The 14,046-nt window shown below is 39.9% G+C and overlaps 1 protein-coding gene across 1 annotated transcript in view; it reads left to right on the top strand.

The window, feature by feature from the left end:
- The window catches only part of LOC112113410 (olfactory receptor 5V1-like), a 1,552-nt gene extending 412 nt beyond the window's left edge, over positions 1-1,140 (top strand). The window contains 1 exon segment of the mRNA XM_026652506.1: positions 260-1,140. Within this exon segment, the coding sequence (XP_026508291.1) occupies positions 260-1,140 (881 nt within the window).
- Positions 1,141-14,046: the final 12,906 nt, after the last annotated feature.

Genomic DNA, 14,046 nt, shown 5'->3' with positions numbered 1-14,046 from the left:
GAGAGCCTGGATTGATGTCTGGTCCCTCTCAGTCGCAAGAGCGAACAACCACCAAAACAAAGAGCACAAACAAAAGCCTTCCCTGCACCAATATTTGAAAGTATCTTGTCCCCTTATTGATCCTTTGGGTCAGGTGTCAGCCAAGTTACCTGAGCTTCTTAACCCTTTACACGTAAAAGGATTTTGGAGTCTCTGGCCAGGAGGGATTTTATAGTATGGTACACAGGAGGGCTGTTACCCTTTCCTTTATAGTTATGACACCCACAGATACAGATTTTCCTCTTCCTGGTGTTTTTAGTTATTTACCTAATCACCCTTTTGGGGAACATGATGATCATCCTGGTGATAAGGGCTGATCCTCACCTGCACACCCCCATGTACTTCTTCCTCTCCCATTTATCTTTTGTTGATATCTGCTATTCTTCAGTCACAGTGCCTAATATGCTGATGAACTTCCTAGCAGAGCACAAAACTATTTCTGTCAGTGGTTGCATTAGCCAGATGTTCTGATTCATCCTTTCAGCTGGTACAGAAGTTTTCATTCTCTCAGCCATGGCATATGACCGCTCCGTTGCCATCTGTGACCCATTGCATTACGTGAAGAAAATGAACAAAGGGATCTGTGTTCAGATGGTGAGTGGCACATGGACTATGGGCTTCTTTCATGCCCTGCTTAACACTGCTTTTACATTGAAATTGCACTTTTGTGGGCCCAATCAAATCAGCCATTTCAGCTGTGAGCTCCCTTATCTATTACATCTGTCCTGCACTGAGACCCTCAGCAATCAAGTGGTGCTTCTTACTTCTATTGTGATATTTGGATCAAGCTCCTTCCTCCTCACCCTGATCTCATATATTCACATTATCTCAACCATCCTGAGGATACGTTCTGCGGAGGGCAGGCCTAAAGCTTTCTCCACCTGCAGTTCCCACCTGATTGTGGTTGGTGTATTCTACCTTACAGTTTCTTTCCAGTACACAAAACCCAGCTCAGTCTCCTCTGTGGCTCTGGATGAAATGTTCTCCATCCAGTACAGCATCTTGACCCCCATGTTAAACCCCATCATCTACAGCCTGAAAAACAGGGAGGTAAAAACAGCTGTAAGGAAAATATTGGGGAAATACAGGTTTCTCAAGTAGTATTGGTGATTTTATTTTTTAAGGAGAGAGCATAAAACTGTGGATAGCAAGTGATTCTCACCTCATGTGTCTGAATGACACTTTGGGTCAAATTCTCAGCTGGTCTATATCAGTGTGGCTTCATTAACTTCAGCAGGTCACATACCCAGCGGTAGAAGCATCAGTGGATCAAAGGGGACTGGATTGTTGGTCTCCTGCATCCAGAGTGAATACTAGAAGAAACACCATACTGCAGTCATTCACACATTCCTCTCTCTCTCTCTCTCTCTCTCTCTCTCTCTCTCTCTCTCTCTAATCTGGCGTTGGAGTTCCTGTTTCCCCAAAATATCCCCCAAGCCCCTTTACCCCCTTTCCTGGGGAGGCTTGAGAATAATATACCAACCAAATAGGTAAACAAGGTGAACACAGACCAGACCCTTGGGGTTTTAGGACACTAAAAACCAATCAGATTCTTAAAAGCAGAACTTGAGAACTTTTATTTATAAATAAAAAAGTAAAAGAAGCACCTCTGTAAAATCAAGATGGAAGATAATTTTACGGGGTAATAAGATTTAAAACACAGAGGATTCCTCTCTAGGCAAAACTTCGAAGTTACCAAAAACCAGGAATAAACCTCCCTCTTTGTATAGGGAAAATTCACAAGCTAAAACAAAAGATAATCTAATGCATTTCCTTGCTATTATTTACAATTTGTAATCTTAGATGCTTATTTCAGGTAGGGTTTTATGAGACGTGTTTTTCCTGCCCTGGCCTCTCTCTGTCCGAGAGAGAACACACAAAAAGGGCACAAACAAAAACCTCCCCCCACAGATTTGAAAGGATCTTCTTCCCTTATTGGTCTTTTTGGTCAGGTGCCAGCCAGGTTATTTGAGCTTCTTAACCCCTTACAGGTAAAGGAGGTATGGTACCCTTAGCTGTATGTTTATGACAGGAGCCCTAGCCAAATTACAAAAAGCTGGATATCTGGCCAATTCCATAAAATGAATCTCTTTGTCAATTAATTGCATTTGTTTGACTAATTTGTTGAGAACCCTATTTTACATCTGCATTATCTTTCTGAATTCAGCCATAATAAAATCACTAGAATTTTTCAATAATATTAATTAATAAATTACTGGAGCCAATGACTCATTTCCCAAAGAGGGACTGAGGCTTGGAGAGGAGTGATTGAGACACACATCAGGATATCCTATATCCCACTGGTTAAGGCACCCACATGGGAGGTGGCAGATTCCATTTAAATCATTTCTCCTCAGACACTTGAAGCTGGGCTCTCCCACATCCCAGGTCACTGCCCTAGTGACTGGGATAGAAACTATTAGCTGTCTATTTCCGATTATTTCTTCTCTTCCTCTTCCCTTGCTTCTTCTAAAAAACACCTTAGGTAAGGTTAGAGGGATCCCAGCTAAAAATTCTAAGCAAAAAGAGATGCATCTCTTCAGGAGGGTTGATAGCAGCAGGGTTTAGAACACTCCCCTCTCCTTGGAATCTCCCATTGGCTAGGAAACCACCTTTCATTTTGGCTTTTATTAAATCCCATTTGTAAGTGATTGTTTCTTACCTTTCAATGTGCAGAAAGTCTGGGTGCCCAACTCAGGCTTTGCAAATCTAGTGGTTTTGTAGGCATCTAAAAGTTAGATGCTGCAACGCTGAACATCACAATGACTGCTTCCCTTAGTGAATCTAGTCCTTGATGTAGTACCAATAAGTGAATGGAGCTAGATGCATTGACCTCAAGTGGGGCTCTGGCCAATAGTGTCCATATTCTAAAATTATTTTGTTCCCAAATTTCACTCTATGTTGAGCTGGAAAGACCTGTGTATCTCTGAGTTTCCACTTAAGCCCCAAATGTAGTAGGAAGTCGTGCTGGCACTCTGCACCCAGGTGAAATTCATGCTCACCCAGCTAGTGTAAAGCAGCGTACTCCACTGAAATAAACAGAGCTACACATATATGCCAGATGAGGATCTTGCCTCAGCAAATGAAAATATGACTCAGAATCCAACTGTTGTCAAAGTTGGACTTACATAGATATGATCTGGGGTAAATCAAGAGTCAGCTAGCAGGCTGGGATTTTCAAAAGAGTTTGCATGAGTTAGGTGCCCAACTCCTATTGGATGGGAAAAACTTAGCCCCAGCAAAGTGCCCAAAGTTAACCAGAAAGTCTGTGGTGAGCAAGACATTGAAGCCTGAACTCTTCCTGCACCATTCAGTTGGTTCAACCACAATACCATCCATGTACCCACTAGTTGACCAATAATGCTTCCCATGCTAGCTTACTGGTGATGGAATGCAATCCCTGTCACAGTTAAAAAAAACACCACCTTCTCCTCCCATTTTCACTAGAAACATATCTTCTTTCACCTTCTTCACACACAAAAATAGAGCTGGTTGAAAATGGAAATATTTTCATGAAAGAATCACATTCCTGTTACTCATCAAAATTAAAATCTATTGCAACCAGTTCATTGAATAACAAATAGCAAGACTTAGCTACTCCTACCTCGTGATTTTGTGGGCTGTCCTGCCTACTAAGCATCATTCTGATGGACTGTAAATTCTTTATCATAGGAATGCTGATTACTGCTTGTTTGTTAGTTCTGGTAAAAAACTGTCTCATTTTTTTTTCTAATCTGAAATTTTCTGTGGGAAAATCTGAATTTTGAAAAAAAAAAACACATCCTTGATTTTCTCTTGGGAAATTTGCCCACTCAAAAAGAAATGAAAGTTTTTGTTTCAAAATGTGAAATTGAAATGAAAACCTTCATTTTGGATTGACATTTTTTCTTAAATGGAAAATAAAATTACTCAACTCAACGTCATTTGAAGTCAGTATATTCATTCCAAAGGAAAATTTTCATTTGAAATGGACATTTCAAGAGGAAATGTTTTGTTTCAATCAAAAATGCCTAAAGGAAATGTTTGACATTTCTGCATCCAAACATTTTAGAATGTTTCATCACAGAAAAATTTTAACATTTCAAACTTTTTGCCCATTTTGGAGTTAAAACAAATGTCACAATATGGAATTTCCTGTGTGACAGATTTTTTGTTTTCATCGCAAATATTTGTACAAGACACTAACCTCATAGTTTCAGAGATCAGAAGGGATCATTCTAATAATCTAGTCTGACCTCCTGTATGACACATGCAAGAGAACTCCCTCAGTGTAATTCCTTGAGTGTTTCTTGTCCTCTTGTACTATAAAAAATAAAGAAATGGTTTCTCCAGTGTCACCCTTGGTTATATTTAATCTCTTTGTGGCATATACTCTCTTCAATTCCCTCTTAAAAGCACAGAGACAAACATCATTGGTGCTTCGAAGAGGAATGAGAATAATAATCTTCTGTAATTTGGGGAAAATAACTTCACAGTTGGATTGCAGAGTTGAATACATGTTGTAATAATTGGGCATATAAATTTACCCACATTGTGAGCTCAGCTGTAAAAAAATATGTGAGAGTTCATAAAATGTCACAATAACCTGTAACAACAAATGTTGATGGAAAAATTTCAAAGGGGAGACACAAAGACTGAAATAGTTCAAACAAAAATGACTCCTAATATTACCGATGGACTGTGTTAAACTGATACCTCATAAATAATACCAAAAAGTCACTGAATCAAAATCAATGTATAAGAAACTCAGCCTAATTGTTGGACAAAATAATGAGGGGATGGGCTATTGCAGCCATGACTGCCTTTGGGGTTCTTAAATAAAGATACTTTGGGTAAAAAAGTTCGCCACTGGAGTGAGCGTCACCATCATGGCTGACACCCTCACTAACTCCTGGAATCCTGGAACTTTTTCATCCTAATGCTGAGAGATATCCTGACCAGATATCTGAGCCATGGGGAGATGGAGTAGGAAGAGAGCCTGACATATAAGATTGTCCTGTGTGTCCATGTAAGTCTCACTCAGGTTCTCTCACTGTGACCCACTCTGTTCAAACTGATTCTACTGCTTCCCAATGGCAGCAAACTTCAGCCTTTAAGTAATTGTCTCTTCATGTCCATTAAGGCTATATCTATACTACAAACTAGGAGTGTGCTTCCCATACTTACACTAGCTTGAGCCATCATGATAAAATTAGCAGTGTAGCCATAGTAGCCTGGGCAGTGTGAAATGGCACAGGCCAGTTCCACGGTATACAATCCTGCATGAACCTCAGGGGTATGTATGTGGCATGACTAGCCCGTGCTGCCACTTACCACCACCCATATTATCACAGGTATATTGCTATTTTTAGAGAACTAGCTCAGTGAGAGCTAGCAAAAGTATACAATTTTTTCTGCAACTATTGGAAAGGGCCACTCCCCTTTCCCCCTAGGAAGGTGGGTTCTACAACCCAGAGAGACTCCTTGGGTGAAATATCCATTCCATTATATGGTACAGAAATCACCAGAATATTGACATATCCAGAATCAATCTTAACAGTTACTAAAGAGGAACTCCCTATATGTCACTAATTAAATAGATTAGATTAGATTAGATTAGATTAGATTAGATTAGATTAGATTAGATTAGATTAGAGTATGTGATTGGTTTTGTCCCCTCCCAATTTTGCAGTAGGGACATCACTTTTCTTTCTTAAAGCAGGCTCTTTTACTTGCACATCTTCCCGGGGCATCTTTGATATCCTCCACACTGAACCTTCAGAACATCCGAGGTGCTCATTCCTCTCTGATTCCAATCATTTGTGTCACCTTATGGAATATTGCTCTTCATTAGGAAAGTCACCACTTTGCTTCCAACTCTTGCCAGGGCATCTTTGACCTCTTTGTTCCTCGGGTTGTAGATGAGGTGACTGGACATGGATGGTATTACTATATAGAGAGCAGGCAGAAGACCGTGTTTAAATCTGGTGACTGGTTTCCTACAGAGGCCCCAGATACAATGAGAGTCCCATAAAAATGGAAATAACCTGGAGGTGTGAAATGAAGGTAGAAAAGGCTTTCCTCTTCCCTGGTGAAGGGATCCTTCAGATGGTCATGATGATCTTCTAGTAGAAAGCCAGGATTAATAGAAATGGACCACACCCATTAAGGCAGACACTATGAAAGACAAATATTCAACCAGCTGGATATCAGTACAGGTGAGTTGTAACAGAGGCATAAAATCATGAAAGAAATGGACAATCTCTTTGGAAGGACATAAAGGGAATATGCAGGTCAAAGCCATCATTACTACAGGAGTAAGGATGCCAATTATCCAACAGCCAGTGGCTACCTTAAAGCCAACCATTGGGCATGAGTGAGAATGACACTTTATTGCAGCGGTTAGGGCATGCACTGGAGAAGTGGTTCCAGGTCCTGTTCCAATGACTGTTTTACTTAATTATTTACAAAGCTCTTTGAGATGTTACTTAAAAATGACTAGAGCAGCAAAACGAGGCTAATGTCATGTTTATAGACTTGGCAGACACTTTTGACACAGTGCATTACTCGGGACTGTCGTTACTGCCACACTAGTATGTGGTGCTTCATGGCTTTGTGTGCTTCATGGAGGAACTGAACTATGGTACATTTACTTATGTGAGAGTCAACAAATGCATTACAGACTGGTTTTCTGTACAATCAGGGTGTACCAGGAATGCATTCTCTTATTTAGTCTTTTAAATGCATTCGCTGACGACAAGGCTGAATGACGCCCAAGTGGGTGAAAAATTTAAAGATTAATCTTCAATGGATCTTGAATATGTGGATGATATTGCCTCACTTGGAGAGACAACAGACCAGCTACACCCAAAGCCAGAGGAGCTGAGAAAAACAGCAGACCCTATGGTGATACATCCAAAGGTTTGCATCCCTCTTATAAAATAGAATCAAATAAGCTGGCTTAGATGCATGTAGGTGATGTTGAATGATGTTGAATGGATGAATAGTTTTATCTAACTGGGTTCTTTCTTGACAGCAGGAGGTTTTATATCCAAAGAGGTAACATGTCTGAACAGTCTTGCATCACTGACATTTCAGCACCTTCAAAGGCCTCTGTTTGGGCAGCAGGATGTCTATATGTCAACTAAGAGATGAAAGTTCGACATGCAAGTTGATTCCTATTATGATGTAATCTCTGTTATATGGCGCAGAAACACAGGCATTAAATTAGCGGAGGAGAGGAAACTAAATGGTTTTCAGTATCAAAAGTGGTGGCATATAGTTAGCATCCATCAGTTTGATTTTGTCTCAGATGAGGAGCTACTTAGATGATTCCTGCAAGTTGCGGTATTACACCTGTTGATAAGAGGACTACAATGGCAGGGTCATGTCCAGTAGGCAGGAAAAATCTGTTCTACTGAAGGTTTATAAATCTGACATGAAAAAGTAGAGTACAAGGCTGACCACAGAAGATGCAATTTGGAGGAATTTAAGAAACCAAAATCCTCCCATGCGAATTCTTGTGGAAGGAAGGAGGTTTGTAAGGGACCATTCAAGATGGAAATCCATTCTATGTCCAACCATGGCTGCATTGTAGCCCCATGTCTCTGCTGCAGCTGATGTGCTGCTGATTTATACAGAGTGAACAGTTTCACCGGGAGAGACTGAGAAATACCTGTCCCAAACTACATTATAGTCCAGACATTAAAGCACTTTCCCAAGAGATGGGAGACATAACTTCAAATCTCTTCTCCACAGCAGGCAGAGTTGGGACATGAATGAGGGTCTCCCACATCTGAGTGCCCTAACCAATGGTTAAAGGTACTTGGGGAGGGGGTGTTGCTAGAGTTAAACATGCTGATTTCCCTTCATCTCCCAATGAAAAAAATGAAAATATTTGGTGAATAGGGGTCACATTTGCAAATAATACAGGGTTGAACAAAACAGCTTTTATCAGAGAATAAATTATTTTTATGAAAAATGTTGCCTAGCTGTATACAATATAGCTGCTCCTTTGTCTCACCTCTGACATTTCCCTTCCATTTTATAACCTATTTACTCCTTTCTCATTCCTTAACCTGTGTGTCCATCCATTGGTGAAGTTCAAGAATGACTCAGCAGTTCCCATGTTTTCTCTTCTGCTGCCCTCTTGTGGTAATCATACACTATGGCTATCATCTTCACAGGAATCTAAGCAAGATTAAATGATTTGCTATTTTGATGTCTATCTCCTTGCACTGCTTTTCAAACAGGAGCCCAAATATATGCCCTTTTATTGACTGTCCCTGATATTGGATACCTAAATCACTTGGGCTCTTTGTATAGTCGGAGACAAAGTGCTCTCATTTTTATGAACCATACGCTGTTGCTTAAGGGCTGACCCAGCATATTGTTACCAGTAGCTTGTTACAGTGAGTGAACTTCAGGGATCTTGTCCCTGGGGGAAGAAGACAGCATTTAAACAGCTCTCAAGAAATCAACTCTCAGTCTGCTAAGGAAAGGGTCTTTGCTCCACTCCCACTGATAACTCTGCACACCTTGAAGGGTCTCATTGCTCCTTGTAAAGAATATTGAACATCCTTAGATGCTGTATACCAGTTGCAGATAAAGAAATTAGATTGACAAATCAATAGATAGATATATAAAGAGACTAAGAAAACAAAAAGGGGAAATCACAGGTCAGGATCTCTCATCAGAGTTATGATCCACTTTTAAGAGGCAGGTGAGTTGATTCATATTTTTATTCATTTTAATCTTTTATTATCCTTTTGATTCCAAAGGACCAGATTCTGCCCCGCTTATCTAGGAGTCAGTCTCTGTGCAGAGTCCCACTGACTACTTAAACTACACAACTCTCTCGCTCTCTCTTTCTCTCTTTCTCAAGGCAGCACGGAGAAAACTGGGATCAATTAGTGTGTTGTCAGGGTTCCCTCCCCACTCTGAACTTTAGGGTACAGATGTGGGGACCCTCATGAAAGACTCCCTAAGTTTATTTCTATCAGCTTAGATTAAAACTTCCCCAAGGCACAAATTCTCCCTTGTACCTTGGATTAGGTAGACGCTGCCACCACCAAGTGATTCAAACAAACAATCAGGAAAAGGACCACTTGGAGTCCTATTTCCCCAAAATATCCCCCCAAGCCCTTCACCCCCTTTCCTGGGGAGGTTTGAGAAAAAACAAGATGAGCACAGACCACCTTTGGGTTTTTAGTATACTAAAAAAATCAGATTCTTAAAAAAAAGAACTTTATTAGAAAGAAAAAAGGTGAAAGGAGTACCGCTGTAAGATTAGAATGGAAGTGAAGGACATAAATCCACACCGTGTAGAGGTCAAAGCATAGGGGTTTATTACACACAGCGCTGGCGGAGTGTCACCTGGCTTATCAGGCTCAGAGACACTGTCAATCAATTGATTACAATGGAATATATAGATTTACCATGGGCGGGGGAAAGTGAAGGGGTAGGCAGTTCCACACCCCGGGATAGGTTTTGCAGCAAGACAAGATAGCACAGTAGCCAATGGTTAAAAAGGTTACATAATGTCTCCGCCCATGGTCTCAAGTTAGCAAGTTAACATTTAATTAATACTTTGATAAAATGTTATTAGTATAAAATATATATGTTGAATTCTGATTTGGGGTCCATAGGAATGGAGCAACTCCTTTGATTGTCCAACAGGTACATTCCTAAGGGTTAAAGCAAAGAAACAGTGAAAGGATATGTTAATACAGATTGATTGGCCTCTCAGAGTTGGTAAGACAACTCCCACCTGTTCATGCTCTCTGTATGTGTGTATATATATCTCCTCAATATGTTTCACTCCATATGCATCTGAAGAAGTGGGCTGTAGCCCACGAAAGCTTATGCTCTAATAAATTTGTTAGTCTCTAAGGTGCCACAAGTACTCCTGTTCTTTTTGCCAATACAGACTAACACGGCTGCTACTCTGAAACCTGTCATTGTCTCCTTTATTTCTTAAGGCAGGGCATTGGTCCCTTGGAAGAGAGGTGGAAGGATGCCATATCATTATACTGACATGTGCCAATTTTCATAAACTCAAGGTTGGATCTGTGAGAAGACTGTTTTCCCTTCAGGAGAAACACAATCAGAACAGGGATCCTTTTTTCAATTTGAAACATTGGATGAAACATAATTATTCAGTTATTGCTTCAACATCTGCCATTTCTACTGACGAAGCATATCTTAGCAAAGGCAATGTTATCTTGTTTATTCTGCTTTCTCTTAGCTAATCACTATTAGCTAGGCCTCTGGTCTCTTAACCAAACTCTGGACTTCGGGTCTGAAAAAGAGCTGGCACAATTCATATACCAGGTTGTTATATAAAATGCACATGGATTTTAACCCTTCAGGAAGATAATCTCACAGGCAATCAGATTCAAAACACAGAGGGTTTCCCTCTAGGCAAAACCTTAAAGTTACAAAAAGAAAAAACAGGGATACACATTCCCCTCAGCACCAGAGAAATTCACAAGCCAAAACAAAAGATAATCTAACACATTTCCTTGCTAAATACTTACTAACTCTATAGGAGTTGGATTGCTTGCTTCTTTGATCTGTATCCGGCAAAAGCCACACGGAACAGACAGAACAAAGCCCCCCCTCCGCAGATTTTTAAGTATCTTGTCCCCTTATTAGTCCTTTTGGTCAGGTGCCAGCCAGGTTACTTGAGCTTCTTAACCCTTTACAGGTAAGAGGATTTTGTGCCTCTGGCCAGGAGGGATTTTATAGTACTGTATACAGAAAGGTGGTTACCCTTCCCTTTATATTTATGACATGTGTGTTGGCAGGAGTTCCTGGTTTTGGAATGAATGTGTTTGTGTGTGTGTGTGTTGGGTGGTGAGTAGGCAATGGGGCAGGGCATTCTCTGGAGAATGCCATTAGATTTTGATTTCACTTTACACAGAATCTGCCTTTGTAATCATGTAGGTTGCAGTGCAAGGTCTGCTCCCATGTTTGATAAACTGATGATGGGGAAAAGATGTAGTTTCTCTCTGGGAGAGTAAGGGATTAAATATAGATGACATTGGGCAGAACATTAACTTCTTTCTCATTTCCACTAAAAACCAATTTCTAAGCAGCTGACTTCCATGAGGGCAGGAGAGATTCTCTTATGTGTGAATAGCTTGTAATTCAGACATTCAGGAACCCGACTCAAAAGTCCCATTGGGTTGAATTTGCAAAGCAGTTTAAATGACAGAGGAACAAAAATCTCATTAACTTTGTCAGACCCCTCTTTTTAAAAGCTTGTCAGAGTGCCTGGGCACATTCATTTGTTATGATTTTTATTATTGTCCCTCAATATTACATAAGTGGATTTTTTAAACAAATGCCTTTCACAATATGCAAGACCATTAAGTATAAAAAAAGGAAAGCTACTGTCCAAAATGTATCCCTGTGAGTCACCAATCAATCCTGACCCCAAACCTACTCCATAGTGAGGAGTTTTGTTAACCCCTCTGCAGAGCTCCTGCACATTAGATACTCAAATGCACTTGTTCTCCTTTGACATTCCTTAAAATTCTCATAGTGCCCAAAAGAACTTTCTATTGGAGGTCATTGACGATGATGTCTTACACTCCAAACATGTTCTTGAACTACTCATTCATACCCTTACACATTGCTCAAAGTATTCCAAAAATCACTGGGATATTCTTTTTTCTAGTTTTCCATAACTGTTCCTCTTCGTGTCAGAGTTCTTCATACTTCACCATCTTTCTTTGTTTTTTTTTTTTATGATATTTCTGTCTCCTAGTATAGCAATGTCAAGTAACATGAGCTTGTATGTCTTCTTTTCTATAACCATGTCTAGCCTGTTTGACTGCAGCTGTTGGTCTGTGACAATTGACAGGTTGCATAAGAACTTAGCCTCTTCACTCACTGAAGCCTTTCAGTTTGCTGTTCATAACAGCACATGGATTAGTTAAATCCATACTTGCCAGTTAAATCCATACTCCAGTGTAGACACTTGGCAACCTCACTGGGTCTCCATATATTCTCTCCCAGACAGGCTGTTGTAGTTGCTCAACACGTGTTCCACCACCTCTTTATTTTCAGAATACATTCTGCAGTTCAGGGAGCAGTTCTGTCACTCAGTTTTGCTTCTTACATAATTAAGCATTAAGGACTGCTCTTGTTCACTTATAGTGAAGCCCTAGTTCGCTCTTTTGAGGTATCCTTCTACAATCCATGTGTTTCTTAATCTTCTATCAGTAATGGGTTCAATCTCACCACCACTGTCTGTGAATTCATTTCTCTGTAAACCTTTTGAACCTTTTCTCCCCCCCAATATGCTTTGTCTTTTCTTTCATGCTTTTTTGGTCTGAGAGGCTACTCAGTTATCACTGGTTATTGCACTGTTATTGCAACAAGATGGTATTTACTCTGTCAGCCTCCTCATATATTTTGATATTATGTTCTTAATTCTTAATTGCTTCCTCCATAGACAGCAGAACTGTTCCTTCATCACAACACTGGCTGTACATGCTGTCCATGACTTCACCAATATTATTGCATGCATTGCCAGCAGTTGTCTTGTTTGCATGTTAATTTTTTTTCTTCTCCCCTTGATTCCACTTGATCACTCCAACAATGTGCTGTACTGCAGGCATTGCACACTTATTAATAGTTTGCATCAAATTCTTTCATTTGAGTTTTGCCCTTAGAGTAGCTCTTATACATCTGTAATAGTCTTTCCACACTTTTTCTTTGGCTTCCTTATGTTTTAACTACTACTGTTCTTTGGTTCCAAGATATTGGTAGGGGGTATGCTGAGATATATCTGGCATAGCACATTCATTAACTACATTTGCCTATCTTTGCAGATGCTGATGCACAGTTAGCCAACCAAACCCATAGTTTTATATCTTCACCACACTTTCTACTTGTCATAAATCTCATTAGCTCATTTTGTGACCCTTCCTGTAATTTAAGACCATCTGTGACTAAAACATGTTTAACTAACTGTCCTTTTTTGCTGACATGATAACCACAATTTATATCACAGAGCATCCTTGCCAGCAGCAGAATCTCTACTATCAACAAAACAGGTAATAAAGAATCCCCTTGAAATGTTTCTGTTTTAATTTGGACCTCATCTATGAGAGTCCCTTCTAGTAGAGTTGAGTGTTCTGGTTAACCATAGATTGCTGTTGCTGTGGCAGGGAAATGATCTTTGGAAGAAACTTGTGCATTTTCAGTGTCTTAATGATCCATGAACATATGATACTGTCCTATGCTTTCTGGTAGTCATGAACCTACTCACCCTGTATTCTCAACCTATGCACTCTTGTAATAATCTTTGTACAAAATATGCCTTGTAAGGTACCACTTGAAATCTAATAATTCACTGGTCATTAATATCCTTGTGTAATGTATGTACATGTTGTGTTGTAAGAGTTCTCAATATATATTGGGATTATGACTAAAATGTATGTAAACCAGGCATGTCAGAGGGATTTGATAAACAGGTCTATCGAAAACAAAGTAATGTGTGTTTACCTCCAGTTACATATAAGTACTAAATAGGACACTGAAGGCAGCAGGAAGAGGAAATGGCAAGTAACAGAACAATTTGGATTTCAGCAAGCACCAGTAGAGGAAGAAAGAGCATGGAGCCTCCTTACCACCTGACTCCATGTTGTCTTCCTCACAGCTGAAATGAACACTGCTGTGGAGTCTTTTTGCTCAGCAGGCAGCATTCCATTGCAAGCTGACACTATCCACATCTTCTTGGACAGAATTGTTGTTAGAAATTTCCATATAGTTGTTCAATATGTGATTGGTATATAATTCATAGAATTGCAATAACGGTCTTCATTTTCTACAAGGAAAATTGTCCCTGTCACCATCCACATTGGACATCCATTCCTCTAACATTTACTAAGTTCAAGTAAATCATCATGGTGAGATTAAGGCATTTCAGCCAGAATCCATGCATCCCATCTGGTCCGGGTTTTTTCCAATTTTTCATTCCTCTCAGTACCTCATCTATTTCTTTCTCTCATCTTT

Source organism: Terrapene carolina, unplaced genomic scaffold, assembly GCF_002925995.2.
Source record: "Terrapene carolina triunguis isolate 2854851 unplaced genomic scaffold, T_m_triunguis-2.0 Scaffold119, whole genome shotgun sequence".
Lineage (NCBI taxonomy): Eukaryota > Metazoa > Chordata > Testudines > Emydidae > Terrapene > Terrapene triunguis.
Note: the sequence above shows the minus strand (reverse complement) of the source record. Positions and strands in the feature narration are given on the sequence as shown.